This window comes from Lutra lutra, chromosome 12 (assembly GCF_902655055.1).
Source record: "Lutra lutra chromosome 12, mLutLut1.2, whole genome shotgun sequence".
Taxonomy (NCBI): Eukaryota; Metazoa; Chordata; class Mammalia; order Carnivora; family Mustelidae; genus Lutra; species Lutra lutra.
This window is the reverse complement of record NC_062289.1, coordinates 31,559,396-31,580,520: the sequence shown is the minus strand read 5'-3', so window position 1 is coordinate 31,580,520 and position 21,125 is coordinate 31,559,396. Positions and strand designations below refer to the sequence as shown.

Genomic DNA, 21,125 nt, shown 5'->3' with positions numbered 1-21,125 from the left:
CTGATTTTTTTTATTTATTTGAGAGTTAGAGAGCATGAGCAGGGGGAGAGGCAGAGGGAGAGGGTGAGAGAAGCAGACTTCCCACTGAGCAGGGAGCAGATGCTGAGCTTGATCCCCAGGCCCTGGGACCATGACCTGACCGAAAGACAGATGCTTAACTGACTGAGCCACCCAAACACCCCTCTCTAATTGATTTTTGACTAAACTTTAAAACAAACATATATATTACAAGCAGCTACAAATTGTGTCAAGATCTCTTTCAAATGAACTATAAAATTTAATTACCTTTGGTGCCTACAAAGTTTGTTTATTAAAACATACAATCCATTGGCGGGAAGGGGTGGCTGGGAGATAGACATTGGGTAGTGTGTGTGTTGTGGTGAGCACTGTGTGTTGTGTAAGACTGATGAGTCACAGACCTGTACCTCTGAAACAAATAATACATTATATATTAATTTTAAAGAACTCTAAAAAAATGAAATTAAAAATTAAAAAAACACAAGCCGTAACATCCATGCACATTTAATTTTTGTAACGTAGGTTTTATTTTTCTCAATTAGTCCTGTGTCTTATTACAAACAATTATAGCATTAATTCTCTTTTAGCAGTAGTTGGATAGGGGTTCAATTTTTATAATTTTTCTTTATTTTTTTTTTTTAATTTTTTTATTTTTTCAGCATAACAGTATTCATTATTTTTGCACCACACCCAGTGCTCCATGCAATCTGTGCCCTCCACAATACCCACCACCTGGTGCCCCAACCTCCCACCCCCCACCCCTTCAAAATTCCCAGATCGTTTTTCAGAGTCCATAGTCTCTCATGGTTCACCTCCCCTTCCAATTTCCCTCAACTCCCCTCTCCATCTCCCCTTGTCCTCCATGCTATTTGTTATGCTCCACAAATAAGTGAAACCATATGATAATTGACTCTCTCTGCTTGACTTATTTCACTCAGCATAATCTCTTCCAGTCCCGTCCATGTTGCTACAAAACTTGGGTATTCATCCTTTCTTTCTTTCTTTCTTTTTTTTTTTTTTTTTTTTTTTTTTTTTTACAGCTTTATAAACATATATTTTTATCCCCAGGGGTACAGGTATGCGAATCGGCAGGTTTACACACTTCACAACCATAGCACATACCCTCCCCAATATCCATAACCCCACGCCCTCTCCCAACCCCCTCCCCCCATCAACCCTCAGTTTGTTTTGTGAGATTAAGAGTCACTTATGGTTTGTCTCCCTCCCAATCCCATCTTGTTTCATTTACTCTTCTCCTACCCCCTCAACCCCCCATGTTGCATCTCCTCTCCCTCATATCAGGGAGATCATATGATAGTTGTCTTTCTCCGATTGACTTATTTCGCTAAGCATGATACCCTCTAGTTCCATCCACATCGTCGCAAATGGCAAGATTTCATTTCTTTTGATGGCTGCATGGTATTCCATTGTGTATATATACCACATCTTCTTTATCCATTCGTCTGTAGATGGACATCTAGGTTCTTTCCATAGTTTGGCTATTGTAGACATTGCTGCTATAAACATTCGGGTGCATGTGCCCCTTCGGATCACTATGTTTGTATCTTTAGGGTAAATACCCAGCAGTGCAATTGCAGGGTCATAGGGTAGTTCTATTTTCAACATTTTGAGGAACCTCCATGCTGTTTTCCAGAGTGGTTGCACCAGCTTGCATTCCCACCAACAGTGTAGGAGGGTTCCCCTTTCTCCGCATCCTCGCCAGCATCTGTCATTTCCTGACTTGTTAATTTTAGCCATTCTGACTGGTGTGAGGTGATATCTCATGGTGGTTTTGATTTGTATTTCCCTGATGCCGAGTGATATGGAGCACTTTTTCATGTGTCTATTGGCCATCTGGATGTCTTCTTTGCAGAAATGTCTGTTCATGTCCTCTGCCCATTTCTTGATTGGATTATTTGTTCTTTGGGTGTTGAGTTTGCTAAGTTCTTTATAGATTTTGGACACTAGCCCTTTATCTGATATGTCATTTGCAAATATCTTCTCCCATTCTGTCAGTTGTCTTTTGGTTTTGTTCACTGTTTCCTTTGCTGTGCAAAAGCTTTTGATCTTGATAAAATCCCAATAGTTCATTTTTGCCCTTGCTTCCCTTGCCTTTGGTGATGTTCCTAGGAAGATGTTGCTGCGGCTGACGTCGAAGAGGTTGCTGCCTGTGTTCTCCTCGAGGATTTTGATGGATTCCTTTCTCACATTGAGATCCTTCATCCATTTTGAGTCTATTTTTGTGTGTGGTGTAAGGAAATGATCCAATTTCATTTTTCTGCATGTGGCTGTCCAATTTTCCCAACACCATTTATTGAAGAGGCTGTCTTTGTTCCATTGGACATTCTTTCCTGCTTTGTCGAAGATGAGTTGACCATAGAGTTGAGGGTCCATTTCTGGGCTCTCTATTCTGTTCCATTGATCTATGTGTCTGTTTTTGTGCCAGTACCATGCTGTCTTGATGATGACAGCTTTGTAATAGAGCTTGAAGTCCGGAATTGTGATGCCACCAACTTTGGCTTTCTTTTTCAATATTCCTTTGGCAATTCGAGGTCTTTTCTGGTTCCATATAAATTTTAGGATTATTTGTTCCATTTCTTTGAAAAAAATGGATGTTACTTTGATAGGAATTGCATTAAATGTGTAGATTGCTTTAGGTAGCATAGACATTTTCACAATATTTATTCTTCCAATCCAGGAGCATGGAACATTTTTCCATTTCTTTGTGTCTTCCTCAATTTCTTTCATGAGTACTTTATAGTTTTCTGAGTATAGATTCTTAGTCTCTTTGGTTAGGTTTATTCCTAGGTATCTTATAGTTTTGGGTGCAATTGTAAATGGGATGGACTCCTTAATTTCTCTTTCTTCTGTCTTGTTGTTGGTGTAGAGAAATGCAACTGATTTCTGTGCATTGATTTTATATCCTGACACTTTACTGAATTCCTGAACAAGTTCTAGCAGTTTTGGAGTGGAGTCTTCTGGGTTTTCCACATAGAGTATCATATCATCTGCGAAGAGTGATAGTTTGACTTCTTCTTTGCCGATTTGGATGCCTTTAATTTCCTTTTGTTGTCTGATTGCTGAGGCTAGGACTTCTAGTACTATGTTGAATAGCAGTGGTGATAACGGACATCCCTGCCGTGTTCCTGACCTTAGCGGAAAAGCTTTCAGTTTTTCTCCATTGAGAATGATATTTGCGGTGGGTTTTTCATAGGTGGCTTTGATAATATTGAGGTATGTGCCGTCTATCCCTACACTTTGAAGAGTTTTGATCAGGAAGGGATGCTGTACTTTGTCAAATGCTTTTTCAGCATCTATGGAGAGTATCATATGGTTCTTGTTCTTTCTTTTATTAATGTGTTGTATCACATTGATTGATTTGCGGATGTTGAACCAGCCTTGCAGCCCTGGAATAAATCCCACTTGGTCGTGGTGAATAATCCTTTTAATGTACTGTTGAATCCTATTGGCTAGTATTTTGGCGAGAATTTTTGCATCTGTGTTCATCAAGGATATTGGTCTGTAGTTCTCTTTTTTGTTGGGATCCTTGTCTGGTTTTGGGATCAAGGTGATGCTGGCCTCATAAAATGAGTTTGGAAGTTTTCCTTCTATTTCTATTTTTTGGAACAGTTTCAGGAGAATAGGAATTAGTTCTTCTTTAAATGTTTGGTAGAATTCCCCCGGGAAGCCGTCTGGCCCTGGGCTTTTGTTTGTTTGGAGATTTTTGATGACTGTTTCAATCTCCTTACTGCTTATGGGTCTGTTCAGGCTTTCTATTTCTTCCTGGTTCAGTTGTGGTAGTTTATATGTCTCTAGGAATGCATCCATTTCTTCCAGATTGTCAAATTTGTTGGCGTAGAGTTGCTCATAGTATGTTCTTATAATTGTCTGTATTTCTTTGGTGTTCGTTGTGATCTCTCCTCTTTCATTCATGATTTTATTTATTTGGGTCCTTTCTCTTTTCTTTTTGATAAGTCTGGCCAGGGGTTTATCAATCTTATTAATTCTTTCAAAGAACCAGCTCCTAGTTTCGTTGATTTGTTCTATTGTTTTTTTGGTTTCTATTTCATTGATTTCTGCTCTGATCTTTATGATTTCTCTTCTCCTGCTGGGTTTAGGGTTTCTTTCTTGTTCTTTCTCCAACTCCTTTAGGTGTAGGGTTAGGTTGTGTACCTGAGATCTTTCTTGTTTCTTGAGAAAGGCTTGTACCGCTATATATTTTCCTCTCAGGACTGCCTTTGTTGTGTCCCACAGATTCTGAACCGTTGTGTTTTCATTATCATTTGTTTCCATAAATTTTTTCAATTCTTCTTTAATTTCCTGGTTGACCCATTCATTCTTTAGAAGGATGCTGTTTAGTCTCCATGTATTTGGGTTCTTTCCAAATTTCCTCTTGTGATTGAGTTCTAGCTTTAGAGCATTGTGGTCTGAAAATATGCAGGGAATGATCCCAATCTTTTGATACCGGTTGAGACTTGATTTAGGACCAAGAATGTGATCTATTCTGGAGAATGTTCCATGTGCACTAGAGAAGAATGTGTATTCTGTTGCTTTGGGATGAAATGTTCTGAATATATCTGTGATGTCCATCTGGTCCAGTGTGTCATTTAAGGCCTTGATTTCCTTGTTGATCTTTTGCTTGGATGATCTGTCCATTTCAGTGAGGGGAGTGTTAAAATCCCCTACTATTATTGTATTCTTGTCGATGTGTTTCTTTGATTTTGTTATTAATTGGTTTATATAGTTGGCTGCTCCCACGTTAGGGGCATAGATATTTAAAATTGTTAGATCTTCTTGTTGGACAGTTCCTTTGAGTATGATATAGTGTCCTTCCTCATCTCTTATTATAGTCTTTGGCTTAAAATCTAATTGATCTGCTATAAGGATTGCCACTCCTGCTTTCTTCTCATGTCCATTAGCATGGTAAATTCTTTTCCACCCCCTCACTTTAAACCTGGAGGTGTCTTCGGGTGTAAGATGAGTTTCTTGTAGGCAACATATAGATGGTTTTTGTTTTTTTATCCATTCTGATACCCTGTGTCTTTTGATTGGGGCATTTAGCCCATTAACATTCAGGGTAAGTATTGAGAGATATGAATTTAGTGCCATTGTATTGCCTGTAAGGTGACTGGTATTGTATATTGTCTCTGTTTCTTTCTGATCTACTACTTTGAGGGTCTCTCTTTGCTTAGAGGACCCCTTTCAATATTTCCTGTAGAGCTGGTTTGGTATTTGCAAATTCTTTCAGTTTTTGTTTGTCCTGGAAGCTTTTAATCTCTCCGTCTATTTTCAATGATAGCCTAGCTGGATATAGTATTCTTGGCTGCATGTTTTTCTCATTTAGTACTCTGAATATATCATGCCAGCTCTTTCTGGCCTGCCAGGTCTCTGTAGATAAGTCTGCTGCCAATCTAATATTTTTACCATTGTACGTTACAGACTTCTTTTCCCGGGCTGCTTTCAGGATCTTTTCTTTGTCACTAAGACTTGTCAATTTTACTATTAGGTGACGGGGTGTGGACCTATTCGTATTGATTTTGAGGGGGGTTCTCTGAACCTCCTGAATTTGGATGCTTGTTCCCTTTGCCATATTGGGGAAATTCTCTCTAATAATTCTCTCCAATATACCTTCTGCTCCCCTCTCTGTTTCCTCTTCTTCTGGAATCCCAATTATTCTAATGTTGTTTCGTCTTATGGTGTCACTTATCTCTCGAATTCTCCCCTCGTGGTCCAGTAGCTGTTTGTCCCTCTTTTGCTCAGCTTCTTTATTCTCTGTCATTTGGTCTTCTATATCGCTAATTCTTTCTTCTGCCTCATTTATCCTAGCAGTGAGAGCCTCCATTTTTGATTGCACCTCATTAATAGCTTTTTTGATTTCAACTTGGTTAGATTTTAGTTCTTTTATTTCTCCAGAAAGGGCTTTTATATCTCCTGAGAGGGTTGCTTTAATATCTTCCATGCCTTTTTCAAGCCCGGCTAGAACCTTGAGAATCGTCATTCTGAACTCTATATCTGACATATTACCAATGTCTGTATTGATTAGGTCCCTAGCCTTTGGTACTGCCTCTTGTTCTTTTTTTTTGTTGTGAATTTTTCCGCCTTGTCATTTTGTCCAGATAAGAGTTTATGAAGGAGCAAGTAAAATACTAAAAGGGTGGCAACAACCCCAGGAAAATATGCTTTAGCGAAATCAGAAGAGATCCCGAATTGTGAGGGGGGAGAAAGGGGAAAAAAGGGGTTCAGAAAGAAAGAAAAAAAAAAAAAAAAAGAAACTATTAAAAAAAAGAAAGCCGATAAAGAAAAAATATAAAAAGAGGAAAAAAATATATATATTAGATAAACTATTTAAAAAACGTTAAAAAAAGAAAACGGTAAAAGTTAAAAAAAATTCAGCAGAAGAAGAGAAAAAGAAAAAAAAATTGAAAAAGAAAAAAAAATTAAATTAACTGCAAGGCTAAAAAATCATGGGGAGAAAGCCATGAGTTCCGTGCTTTGCTTTCTTCTCCTCTGGAATTCCGCCGCTCTCCTTGGTAGGTGAACTTGGTCCTGGCTGGGTTTCCCGTTGATCTTCTGGGGGAGGGGCCCGTTGTAGTGATTCTCAAGCGTCTTTGCCCCAGGCGGAGTTGCACCGCCCTTACCCGGGGCCGTGCTGAGTAATCCGCTGGGGTTCGCTTTCGGGAGCTTTTGTTCCCTGAGCGCTTTCCGTAGAGTACGGAGGACGGGAATAAAGATGGCGGCCTCCCGGTCTCCGGCCCGGAGGAGCCGAGAGCCCGGGGCCCCACTCCTCAGTGCGCCCTCAGAGAACAGCGCCCAAAGACTCCCGCCACCCTGGCCTCCGGCCACGCTCCGAGCTGACCGAGCCTGAGACCGGTTCAAGGCAACCCCGAGCTGAGAGTCACTCCTCAGCTCTGTCTCTGCAGCCGGCTTCCCCGTTCTAATACCGGTAAGCTCTGCGACACTCAGACACCCCCGATCCTTCTGCGACCCTGCGGGACCTGAGGCCGCGCTGACCCGGCCTGGGCTTCCAGTTAAGCCTCTGGAGCGATGTCCCTCAGCGGAACAGACTTTTAAAAGTCCTGATTTTGCTCCGTTGCTCCGCCGCTCGCCGGGAGCCGGCCCCTCCCCCCGCGGTCTATCTTCCCGTCGCTTTGGATTCACTTCTCCGCCAGTCCTACCTTGCAGAAAGTGGTTGATTTTCTGTTTCTGGAATTGCTGTTCTTCTTCTCTTCAATTTCCCGTTGGATTTGTAGGTGTTTACAATCTTTAGATAAGCTATTTAGCTGATCTCCCGCTACCCGAAGTAGTCTCAGCCTGCTACTTCTCCGCCATCTTGACTCCTCCTTTTTTTTAAAGATTTTATTTATTTGACAGAGAGAGACAACACAAGCAAGGGGAGTGGGAGAGGGAGAAGCAGGCTTCCTGCTGAGCAGGGAGCCCAATGCGGGGCTTGATCCCAGGACCCGGGGATCGTGACTTGAGCCAAAGGCAGACCCTTAACCAACTGAACCACCCAGGCACCCCTTATTCTTTATTTTAAATTCTCGTTTTTATTCAAGTAATGGAATTTTTTTGTTCTGTTGCAGCTCATATAATCAAATGAACTCAGCAAGGAAATAATGTTTACATTAAAACTCTTCCTTTTTCTCTGATGAGTGAAAATTTTTCCTTTGTTGTAATCACTTCTGTGATTAAATTATTAGGAAATGAGTACAAGGAAAAAATTTAAAATTCTAATTGGAATTAAAAATATTTAATAAGGAATGTCTGCTTTATTGTTTTAATGAAAGTTACTCTTATTTCAGAGATGCTAAATACTAAATTATTTTAAGCAAGAGTCTTCTTTATTAATGAATGTTAAATTAGTCTTGTAATGATGTATTTTGAGCTTTGAAAGACAAAGGGTAAAGATTACGTATAAATGAAATCTCTGTGTTCCTTAGGAAAGACAGTATAGTTTAGTCTAGACATGTGTTGCAGGATTTTGTATGGGCCATAGCTCTACACATCTGAGAATGTGGATGCAAGAAGAATATACATCAAAATGCTATTAAAGACAAAATTTAATATTTAGTACTAATTGGAATGTTAGACTCTGTGTGTGTGTATGCGTGTGTGCACACACATGAATAGACCTTAAACTAACCTGAAGAGCAGAGAGAAGGTAGCTTGAAGAAAAGGATTAGAACCTTAAGGATCTATGGGACAGTAACAAGTAGCCTGGTCAGTATATATGATGCTAAATCAGCCATTTATATGCAGTTAAGGATGGTTTTTTCATATTTGGTAAATATGAAATATAAATATAAATATTCTATGCAAATACATAGTCTGTGTTGCAGCACTTATAGAAGCATGTAAGTTTTGACAAATTAAGCTAAAGTTTTGATTTTCCTGCCCTATAGTTTTTTCATGTCCTTAAAAATAGTTCCAGACTTGTCAGACATCTTTTTTTTTTTTAAAGATTTTATTTATTTATTTGACAGACAGAGATCACAAGTAGGCAGAGAGAGAGGAAGGGAAGCAGGCTCCCTGCTGAGCAGAGAGCCCGATGTGGGGCTCAATCCCAGGACCCTGGGATCATGACCTGAGCCAAAGGCAGAGGCTTTAACCTGCTGAGCCACCCAGGCGCCCCATTGTCAGACATCTTAAATCAAAGAAAATAAAGGATTAAACTCAAGGAACTGATACACCATTGGGATTCAGAAGTGGGAGAGCTAGTTCATTCAAGATATTTCTTAAGACATCCCTCCATTGAACTGTCCTTCACTTTTTAGTGAAGGACACATCTTTTTTATCCACATCTTTTTTACTTCCCCATCCTGAAGCTGCAGAGCTATTGGATCATCTGGCATACTTCCAAGCTAGTGAAGAAATAAGTGCGAATCGGGGCCGTGGGTTGTCCTACTGTGTCCTTCTTAGTTTCCTAGTAGTTAAATTCTGTACTTAAAAGGAAGTACTAAATGTGACTACTTTTTATTTGCATAGAGACATTTTCTCCTTACCTGCTTTTTCAAAAGTATATTTGGGTCACTTACAAGAGGAGAAAGGGGTAGAGTTATAATGGTTATGTGCGGTGGCATGAGATTGTCTGGCAGCAGGAGACCCTTGCCATCAGTGAAGGAAGGGGCTCTGGGTTGGTTGGCTTCATAAACTCTCTCTGCCTTTGTTTCTGCATCTTAGAGGTAGAGATACTATCTACCTCAGAGTCAGGTGAAATACTGCATGTGAAGTGTTTTGCACAGAGTAGTCATTCAATTACATTGGCTTTTATTTTTTAGAATCCATTCTCATGTATGTCTAAAGGAAAATTCTTCTCTCTTTGGAAATTGCAGACCCAATTGAAGTAGTTCTTGGCAGAAGTATAAGGAATTGCTGCAGGAAAGGAGGCATTCTGGAATATCTTAATTTTGCCAGTGATTGACATGATTCCTGTTCTTGTAGAGGCATTGAAACGGTGTGGGAGAATATTACTATAATCTCACCTTGGTATATCCATTTAATAATAAGTAACAGGGATAAAGTGAAGGAGATTATTAACAAATATGCCTCATTTTAAATTTTATACAATAGTTCTAGCTTTGAAGTGCAAAGAAAAAAAAAAATAGGGGCCCCTAGCTGGCTCAGTCAGTAGAGCATAGGACTCTGATCTCAGTCGTGTGTTCAAGCCCCACCTGGGGTATAGAAATTATTTAAATAATAAAACTTGAGAAAAAAAAATGCAAGAAAATAAAGCACACTTTTGAATTAAAAGAACAATTGATGTTTATTTTCTTATATCTGCAGCACCTGGCAGAATCATGTTTACTGTTTATTTTTTCTTAAAATAAAACTAACAACCAATAAAGAAAGGGTGATTAAAGAGCATATAGCAAAAACAATAAACTTCACTCAAAAGAATAATAATATTCAGAACTTCTTGTAAGTTATGGATTACTTCTTTGTCATGGAAATAGGTCATAATGTATTGTAACAACATCTATATCAATCTGATGCTGTCTCTTTAAATTGAGTCCTTTTTTTTCATTCAAAAGACTAACTTACTGTGACCTCATAGGTTCAGGATAAATTCCGACTGGACCTGTCTGATGAAGAGGCGGTGCATTACATGCAGAGTCTGATCGACGAAAGTGTCCATGCTCTCTTTGCTGCAGTGGTAGAACAGATTCACAAGTTTGCCCAGGTAAGTTCTCTGAAGGCAGTGCAATTGATCTTAGCTTCTCTGTGTCCTACCCCAGAGTTCTTAGGGAGTCATGCTTTTCTCCTGCTAGTGATGTCTTCTCTGCGTTTTGTCAAGACTTTTTGACATCAGCCAGCTGATGTGAATGTGTTGCATACATTATTAACTCTGAATCATCCCACTTAAATTTTCATGGTTGTTAACTGGGCTGTGGAGTATCGGCATAGGTATTTGTCCTTTGTAGTCGATGGTGATTGTAAATCTTTCTTGAAAATGATCTTGAGTCTAGCAGAGGCCTTGGCAAGTGAGACTTGAACTCTTGTTGCGTTTTGACAAACGGAGAAGTGCTAGGAAAGGAGTATAGAAGCTGAGAAAAGTAGTGCATACCACACACTGAAAAAGTCTATCTGTAGACTTACTGTTAGTAGAATCTTGCATGCAGATGTCTGAGGGAGACCTTTTCACACTAGCTTGTGATGGTAAACCCCAGGTTTAAAACCTGGTTTTATTATGAATTTCCTAATGAGGATGATTATGAAAATGGTAAGCAAACAGAAAAATTAGGCCTCTTTCCCTCCCACACACTCACACTCTTCTTCTTGCACACTCCTTCCTGACTTTGCTTATTCTGTTAATAATTTTACTAATCATCTAATTTTACTAATCGCCTGTCTACTTTGCCTTCTTCCTCACCCAGTACTACTGTCACTAAGCCTTTTCAGTTCAACGTTTCTTTTGTAGTTTAACCATTTCTTTAATTATCCTTTTCTGTCATTTTCTGACTAAAATTTTTTGTTCAAGATTTTATTTACTTATTTGACAGAGAGAGGAGATCATAGGTAGGCAGAGAAGCAGGCAGAGAGAGAGGAGGAAGCACGCTCCCTGCTGAGCAGAGAGCCCAATACGGGGCTTGATCCCAGGACCCTGAGATCATGACCTGAGCCGAAGGCAGAGGCTTAACCCACTGAGCCACCCAGGAGCCCTCCGACTAACATCTTAATCCATTTTTTGTTCTTTAAGATACCTTGGATAACTAAAACCCTTTGTAATTCTTCTGTAGTAGTTTTTTTCTCTAAGCATTTTTTATCCTTCTAAATATCCCAGTCAGATATATTTTCACAAAATAATGTCTTTTTTTTTTTTTTCTTTCTTTTTAAATTTCAAGGTATACAGTGTTTCCCCATTGCTTAACTGAAGTCCATTCTCTGGCAGCTCAAGGCTTTCTAGGATATTGTATTCCAAGCTACTCTCCAAGGTGTTTCCCTAATAACCTCTCTGAATATTTTGTTCTTTTCTGTCTCTGTGATTACTTTGCAGCTGCCATTTATTCAGCATAGAATATCCATCTTCTTCAGTGAATCTTTGGTAAACTTCTGCCTACCAAATCCAAGCTGTTGTCTAAGATCTATTCTTAATGACACTTTGATCTTCCTCTGGATATTTATAGGACTTTTATCTTTATTATGAGTTGAACTTATATTTTGCTTTCTATTATAGATACTTGGATACTTTTTTTTTTATAACTCCTAAAATTACAAACTTCTTGAAGACGGGGCTCTATCTGTTACTTACATATTAGCACAGTGCTTTATCTACTTAAAAATATCCAAGGAATGTAAAGGAGTTTCTTCCTGTAAATGTTAGCATTTGTTGACTTAACAAAAGTTTCTTCTCCCAGAACACCAGTTTGGGTCCTGTCATATTATAGGGACCAATCAGGGATTGCTTCCCAGGTTATTAATCCTAACCGGTCGCCTCTCAAAGGAATAAACTGATTCAGATGGTAAGTGATTTGTCTAGCTAATGGTAGATCTGAGTCTCCATATAGCACAGCAGGGTATTTTGGAGCAATCGGGGATAGAAACCAAGAATGAGATAATGACTTTGCTAACGTCATGTGTCTAACAAGGGACAGAATCAAGACGTGAACCCAAATCTTTTGACTCCCATAGCTAGTTTTTTTGAAACTTGTTTTCTTGTCAGTGTCTTGCTTACTGCTGTATTATGTTAGGAGTTACTGAAACTTTCCCTGGCATAGCCCTCATAATCCACTTACTTTCCCTCTCCCTTTTTGTATGTACACGCTTTTTTTTTCTTTTTTAAAACTCAGATAGTTTTAACATGCTTGAGGTTAGCTAACTTCTGTGTCTTCGCATTTCCATCAGAGTTGGTCATTTATATTTCATTTTTGCTCGGTCCTTATTACAGCTGAACAAATTTCTCTCCTTCAAGAATTTTTATTCTTGCATACTTCAAGTTTCTCAATTTTCTCCTTTAGTTCCTCAGCATTTATTGTATAATAGAGCTAAAACTCCACACTTAAAATTAATGCTGCTGCCTAACACCTCATTTCAGATTATCTGTAGCTGTATAACAAACCTGGACTCACTAGCTCAAAAAACAATAATTATTTACTATTTATGATTCTTCAGTCAGGATTTCAGCCAGATCCCACCTATATGACTCTTTTGTTTCCTGTTACGTCAGGTAGGTTCACTCATTTAGCGGTTTTCAGCTGGTAATTGGGTTTTTCTGAAGGATCCAATAGGTTTCACATACCTTCACTTTGGAGCTGCTCTAGATGGTCTGTCTCTGCTTCTCTCACTGTTCCCTACTCTAGCCAGGGCTGCTCTTCTCCTGCATGATGATGGCTGTCCCCCCAAGGAATGTGAAAGCAGGGGCAGCAGGCCTCTTAGAGTAAGTCAGTAGGCCAGCCCTGGCTCTCAGGGACAAGAGAAGTGTGTACTCTGGTGAGGGATTAAGTATGGCATCCTTGAAAACTTAACTGCCACTCATCTAATACATTCTAGCTTGAAGTTTGAGCTTTCATGCAAGGTCTGTGAATGAACTTGTGGTATACTTTATTTATTTATTTATTTTAAGATTTTATTTACTAATCTGAGAGAGAGAAAGTGAGCGAGCGAGTGAGAGAGAGAGAGAGTGAGCATGAGTAGGGGGGAGGAGGAATGGAAGAAGGAGACTCACCACTGAGTAGGGAGCCTGACATGGAGCTTGATGCCAGGACCCTGAAGTCATGACCCAAGCTGAAGGCAGATGGTTAACTGACTGAGGCACCCAGGTGCCCCTGAATTAGTGGTATACTTTAGTTTAGTTTTGAAATTGTTTTGTCAATTTATGAGAAAGAGAGAGTGTGTGCCTGGGACTGAGACGGGATAGCCAGAGGGAGAGGGAGAGAAAGAATCTAAAGCGGACTCCCTGGTGAGAAGGGAGCCTGATGTGGAGCTTGATCTCATACCTGAGACCATGACCTGAGCCAGAATCAAGAGTCCGATGGATTAACTGACTGAGCCACTCAGGTGCCCCAGAAGGACTATTTTTTAAAATTCCTTGTATTAAAAATACAGGAGAGAAAAAGCTAGATAAAAAAGGGACCACATCTTATTTGAAAGAGGTAGTAACAGAAGGACCTTTCTTTACCAATGTCTCTGGGCCTCAGTTTCCACATCTGTAAAGTGATTGGCATTGAGATAGAAACTAAAGTTGATCTATTGTCAGAGATATACACAAAGGTTAATTGCTTTCCACATATAAAGCTGATCTTGACTATTGCCAAGACTGAAAGTAAATGAAACCCTCAGCACCGATGGTTAAATTACGAAGATTGTTCAGAACCAAGAGTTAACGCATATACCTTTTCTATTCATAGAGAAAATATGAATATGGCTAATAAATTGGTAATAGAGGTGGATATACTCTTAACTTAGACTTGGGAAAGATAATTTTATAAGCATGAACTAACAGGATTATATTTACTGGAAAGAAATATTAAGTCTTTCTTAGGTTTCTGTTTTTTAGTTCTTCATTAATATGGTAGATAAGATGTAGTAATCTTGGATAAATAGTTATTTTAAATTACTTTGGCCTTCGTCATTACAAATTCTCTCAGACTAGGATAGATTCTTAATAACAAAATAGTACTTTTATCTAAAATCAAGAACATAAAGGGGTGCCTGGGTGGCTCAGTTAGTTAAGCATCTGCCTTCGGCTCAGGTCATGATCCCAAGGTCCTGGGGTTGAGTCCTGCATCGGGCTTCTTGCTCAACAGGCAACCTGCTTCCGCCTCTCCCTTTGCCTGCCATTTCCCCGGCTTGTGCTCGCTCTGTCAAATAAATAAATAAAATCTTTAAAAAAAGAAAAAAAATCAAGGCTGTAGCAGCATGAATATGAATTAAGAGCAACCATCTGGATGATGCCAGCAATGTAGAGACCACCAGTGTCAACCTAGATAGGTAATAGTGGAGACTTAATACAGCATGACTATTTATATAGACAAAATTTTTTACATCATCATATCTCAGCGCTCCATTTTACAGTGAGAGATAATCGTATCTGGGACAATAACCTTATTTATTTGAGCTGTGTATTTCATACAGTACTTCACTATTTTTTTAACATTATATAAGCTCTACTGTAACCACAAAAGTGAGTTTTAACATTTTCCCTGCTTAAAGATGGGTGGGCTGACCCACATAAAAAGTTGTTTCCTAGCTTACCAAATTCAAGTCTTTACCAGAATACCCACAATATTCTACATCCTAAAAAATGAACTTGACAATGCTTGGGTTTCCTTAAATAAGTCACCACTGCCTGTACTCATTACCTGTGCTTACACTCTTGTGCAGCTGAAACAATATCAAAATCAGAGTAACCCAAGGGTGTTTAATTTCATTGGAATTTGTTTAGGCATTGAAGATTACAAGAGATACTAAATATGGTTTTTAACCTCATGTAAGTCTTTTCAAATTAAGAAATTACAAAGCATAGCTATTTCTTTTTTTAAAGATTTTATTTATTATTTTATTTTAAAGATAGTGAACAAGCAAGGGAGCATGAGGGGAAGGGCAGAGGGAGAGGGAAAAGCAGACTCTGTCCAGAACACAGAGCCCAATAAGACCCTCAGGACCCTGAGATCATGACCTGAGTCAAAATCAAGAATTGATTAACTGACTGAGCATTCCAGGCACCCTGAAGCGTAGCTATTTCTTAATGAATCTCTGCAGTTTATTTTTTCTTTGAACTGACACTTCTAGATGCTGTATATTTTCTAAGTAGTGACTATATATTCTAAGTAATACTTAGAATAAATGACATGCACGTGCAAATCTGGATGATCAACATCTATTTTTTTAGTCACTCATAACTTTTATAAGGATGTATACTGCTAATTGATTTAGGCTAATTTTACTGTATTTCTCTTAATCACTGTGGATTGTAGGACATTTTTCTAAAAATGGAGGTAAAGTAATTGATACATGTTAACAAAAATTGTAGTTGTTTCAGCATAAAAGAAATTATAGTCTAAAAGAAGACTATAAAATTGCCACATACAACTATTATGTTGCATGCTGAAAAGGCTTATTTTCTTCCATCATACCATTCCCTGGGAAGGGTAGAGATTAAACACTGCAATATTTGTTGCCTAGCAACACCCACCTATTAGTGATACAAATTTTCCACTGAAAAACACTTTTATTTAGGTCATTGTCTTTGAGATTGCATCATCAGAACTCTTGTCCCCACTGAAATGATCTTTAAAGGGCTTTCTACTCTTGTCTGCACAGAAAGGTAGAGGTCACTTAGTTTGTGTCATTTACTGCTCTAAAACTAGCCTTTGGTTGGTAATCTCTCACATGACAGCCCGTTTCTTCTCTGTTTCTGCTTTGTCCTGTCTCTCTCTCTCTCCACTGATTGATGAGAGAAGGCTGAAGAGCGAGGTGTGGTTTCCATTCATCTTAGTACATACTGATCTAATTAATTGAATCTTGGTAGATTAACCAGGGTTAAAGATGTATTTTTTGTAGACAGAGTAAAACAGTAAGAACAGACGGCATTCAGAAAGTTTACTGAAGTTCCAGCTCAAGATACTGGGAGCACTTACTGCTTTACATTTGGTGAGAATCCTTAATTAGCCCCCGTGGTGTTCAAGGGGAGAAAAGCTCAGATCCAGAGAGGCACATGAATGTGCAGTCATATATTATGTGCCTTTAACTGAAGAGAATTCAACTATATATATTTGTGGTGATTTAAAAGACAGTGAAAGGAGACAGTGTGGTTATTCTGCCTGATGTTTTTCTTGAACAGCATATGTCCTAATAAAGGTGAGAAAAGTTTCTTCAGGGATGTTTCAGATCTCAGGTGTCTCCTATGAAAAGACATCTTGCCATGCTGAGTGTGATTCCAGTTACTGGGGATTCTCGTTTTTTTGTACAAGGGGGCTTCTAAGTGCAGGCCATCCATCTGCCCCTTCTGCTGCTCAAAAAAACCCTAGTTGGTTTTTTTTTTTTTTTTTTTTTTGCATTAGTAGTAAGGGAAAAGCTTCCTGTTCTAAACTTTTGGAGAGATGACTATATGTAATGTGTTGCCTTCTGAGGAGTTTTTTTAATTTTGTTTTGTTTGAGTAATTTTGTTTGTTTATGTTCCTGTTTTACCTTTATGTGCTGACCCTAACACCTCAGCCCCGTGTAGGATGTTTGGTCTGTAACTGCTCTACTCTCTGATCTACTTTGAGAGTGCAGAGATGCAAAAAATAACCTAGGAGAAGAGAATAGAGCATTATTTCTGAGTTTATGTTATGTACCTTATTTTATCATTAGGAATAAAAAACAACAATGTAAAATATTTAATTGAACAAAACAAAAAGTATTGAATGCTTTAGCCAAAGAGAAATTTTTCTCAAAAACCAAGCTTTTCTTTTTAATTTAGTTAATAACTTTCTAAAGACATAGATGATTCCCAGACCAGTGGCTTAAGTAAATAACTAACATAATACCATTATATCATACAAAAGTATTTTGTATCATTTTGTGTCCCAGATCTATTCCTCATTTATCTGAATTATGCTGGGAGGAATAAAAATTAACAACAAAGAAACAATAATAATAGTAATAATTACAGCCTACTGTACACGTAGAAGTATGAGAAATTACATAAAGAACTTTCTCTGTATAACCTTGTTTAATCCTCACACCTGTGCGTGTATCACCAGGCCTGTTTTACAGAAGAGAAAAACCAAGGCTGAGATTAAATAACTCATGGTCTCAGGGTTAATGTGGGACAAAAGTTCAGATTCAAACCCAGACCCTAGGTTGTAGAAATAGTAGTTTCTGTATCATGTTTTTCTTGATACGTATATTTAAGCTTTAATTTATTAGAGATGAGTGGATTTTGTTGTGAGTTGTGAGATTTAAAAAATATACTTGTAGGGACTCCTGGGTGGCTCAGTTGGTTAAGCAGCTGCCTTCGGCTCAGGTCATGATCCCAGCGTCCTGGGATCGAGTCCCACATCGGGCTCCTTGCTTGGCAGGGAGCCTGCTTCTCCCTCTGCCTCTGCCTGCCACTCTGTCTGCCTGTGCTCACTCTCGCTTCTCTCTCTATGACAAATAAATAAAATCTTTAAAAAATATACTTGTAAATTTAAGAAAATGATCTTTAACTTTTCTCTCCTTAATGTTTCATTGCCCCTCAAAAGGAAAAAAACAAAACCAAACAGCTATGCAAACAGCTAAGAGAGTGTGCGATAAAAAGGAGTCATTGGAACTAGTTAATCCCAGATAAATAAGATAAATGTGGGGTAACGTTTATTTTGCACATTGGCCATAAGCTGGTCCTGAATTTTATTGCCCCCCACATGCTCTGGGGTGGCTGTGTAGGCAGCCCTGCTGCGCCAGTAGCCGTCAGAACCCGCCATGTTTAAAAAACAGCATACAGGCACTTGCGACATTACAAATGTTTTAAATTCTTAAGAATAATTACTGTAATAGCAGTAGTCGGTAGAGTGCCCCATAATTTTCAGCTAAAATGCCCTGCAGTTTATTTTTTATCTGTAGAGATTTAATTTCCTTGTCTTCTGTGGGGCAAGTTTTCAAACACTTGAGTATAATCCGTGGTAAGATTTGTCTGTTTGCTTCATTAACTGCTTTTAGGAAAGTTAGTTGTCATGCTGTTGTTTCCCTGCCCCTCTGTTGAATCAAACTCTTTTATATAAATTCATTAGGGAGTTGAATGTTTTGGGACCGACTCTGTACATAGTATTACTGATTTTTTTCCCCCCGCAGACAGACGCTTACAAGTATTTAGGTGACCTGTTAGAGTGTTCAGTAGTAGTGTTTCTCCCACACATACAAACACACGCATCCACATGTGTGGATTTCCTTGTTTCCAGGATATTTAGACTTCCTAGCATGTCTGTGAGAACCCTCCACAGTTTGGCTCTAACCCGCATTTTCAACTTCAGTAATCTTCCACCAGCCTTCAAAAAGAGTCTTCTTTGTAGCTCTGATGATTTACCCCCATGGCTCTTTCTCATACCCAATATTTCCCTCAACCCCCCACAAACAGTCCACCTCTGCTTGTGGCCTGGATTGAGTTCCCCACCCGTTGCCCAACTTTTGGATGTACTTGTGTGTGTATGAGTGTGACCCTGTATATGAGCTGTATATGTCTTCAGGCTTTTTTTGTCTTGAGTATCACAGGGACTCTCAAAAAACCTGAGCCATTCCTGGCACAAAGTAGGCACCAAATAAATGTATGTGATTTTATATAAATGCCAACAACCATTTGAGAAGTTTATTTTTATTTTCTCTGTTGTCTTCTAGAAGATATTTAAACAACTTCTTAAATCAGAAATTACATTCCTTTTAAAAGCATTAAAGCTGAATCTTACCATATTATTGCTAGAATCACCACTTTAAATTGTATCAGATTAAAATCAGTCAACATCTGTCACATTTTTACACATATACATGAATATGCACATATACCCACAAATATTTGTCAGTGAGTTTTTTTTTCTCCTTCATTGTTTTTTCTTAGAGTAATAATGAGGTAAAGTTAATGGAAACAAAATTATGTTGCCCATGTCCAGCATTCTTATTTCCTCCAAGATGTTGCCAGCATATATTTTATTGAACAAGGTGGCGCATGAGTTATGGATGACTCAGTTATGTTCACGCAAACAATTAAGAGTTGTCCGTACTGAGAGTGGTGACTGGCAGCATCCGTACAGGTTAAAGACAACCTTTAACTGTTGCAGATTAAATTTATATTAGCCAGTTCTCAGAAGTAATGGGTAGCATTCTCTGAAATTCACTGAATGCTAATTTTGAGAAATAATGAAGAGAGGTACAGTGTTACACATCTCTTTATAAGCAATATCTGAGGTAACTGTGGGGGTGCCTAGCATAAAATAGGTACTACAAACATTGGTTTCTTTCATTTCCACTTGATATTTTAATATCAAACACTGTTAATGTGTTGGCCACCACACAATCCATGACTGGGCCTCCTTGTTCTTTCAGGACTACTGTCTTTGATTTGATTCCAGATCAGTTCTGGAATGAAGTGGGTGCACTCTGTGGAATAAGTTAACAGCTTTTCAGTAGCTAAAAATGTCATGCCAAGAACTAAGCATTTTTTAGAACTATAGACTCTGTTGTTTGTCTTTCTTTGTGAAATTGAAGTTAATTACTTTCTACTTGTTTATCTTTTTTTTATAGTACTGGAGAAAATGAAATTGGGCTTGGCACATCAGGATGCTTGGCTCTGTAAGAAAACTGCTTTAGAAGGAACCTCTGTATAAGGAAGACTTCAGAGTAACAAGAGAACATTTGATATTCAAGATACCATATATCCTAAATGTTACATGGTGCCTGAATTCAGTTTCTTTGGATGTCATTGCTTAAATATGGTCTCAAAGGGTTTGTTTTGAAATATTGTATATATTTATTTTCAAATATACACATTATTAATAAGCTAAGAAGTGAGAAATTTATTCCAGGATCATGTACATATTATAAGAGTTCTGGAAGAATTTTATGTTGAAATAGTAAAATATTTTAGTCTTTGAGTTTGGAATGTCCTTTTTTTAAAAAAAAATAATCTCTTCACATCAGAATAGTAGTTATGAATTTGGATTATCTCAGTCAAGAAGACTTTTTTGGTTTGTCTTTCCCTCCGCCATTTCCCTCTCTCTCCCCACTCACGTTTGTTTTTGCTTAAGTTGTAATACTTGAAATTTTACATATTGTGGCTCATTCTTTTACAGTTCAACAATTACTACATGTACGTCAAATAAGACAGTCATTTTCTCTCACTTTTAAATATAAATCTTATTTGAAAACTATGGTTAGTTTACAGTTCTCCTACCTTGTAAGTACATAAAGCAGGATATGTAAATGTAGCAATCTGAATTACTTGCCAAAAGGTCATAATGACAGCAGCTTCTACTGTTGAGCCCAAGATAATTTTACACATACATGTAAGCATAAATTCTCTTTCTGCAATAAATACATTTTTGATGCAAACTTTTCAAAAGGTTTTTGAAATAGCTTTACTAGACCTGTTAATGTAATACATCCTTTCTGATTTAAGCAAAATGATTTCTTATCTTTTAAGACTAAAAGTCCTGCTAATTCATCTAGCCTCCTTGCCTCATGGAACATTAGGAAAAGAGCACATACAAAAATAGAAGAGTAACACTATCATAATCCTTGCATATTAATGTGTGGCATAGTCATGTGATTTTGTTTTGGAAGAAAAACAGTATCTCATTCTTTTGGTGCTGAATATTAATATCCAATAACAAAAAAGATTAGAAAGTTAAATGGAGGCACGGTTTCAAAGAATGCCCTTAATTGCAGTGTTTGTTTGTTACCACATCCTTGTATCTGGGAGTTTGGCCCTTTTTAGAGTGGGGTTCCCAGCTGGGTAGAAAGCGCATAATTAGGAGACGACCTAGAGGCTCATGGAGTATGGTTTGTGTGAAACATACATGCCGATTTGAAAACCAGAAGAGATGAAAAGATCTCTGCAAAGCATCATAAGAGAGTGATGCCCACATGAGCTGGAAGCTCCATTTTCTATCTTGCTTTTTCTGTGCTTGACGTGTTTATATCACTTTCTGTTGCCAAGA

At 38.3% G+C, this 21,125-nt stretch overlaps 1 protein-coding gene across 1 annotated transcript in view; it reads left to right on the top strand.

The window, feature by feature from the left end:
- The window catches only part of PIK3C3 (phosphatidylinositol 3-kinase catalytic subunit type 3), a 153,870-nt gene extending 133,353 nt beyond the window's left edge, over positions 1 to 20,517 (top strand). The window contains exons 24-25 of the mRNA XM_047697611.1: positions 10,073 to 10,198; positions 19,711 to 20,517. Coding sequence (XP_047553567.1) covers positions 10,073 to 10,198; positions 19,711 to 19,725 — 141 coding nt within the window. The 3' untranslated portion in view covers positions 19,726 to 20,517. The remainder of the gene's footprint in view (positions 1 to 10,072; positions 10,199 to 19,710) is intronic.
- The last annotated feature ends 608 nt before the right edge of the window (positions 20,518 to 21,125 follow it).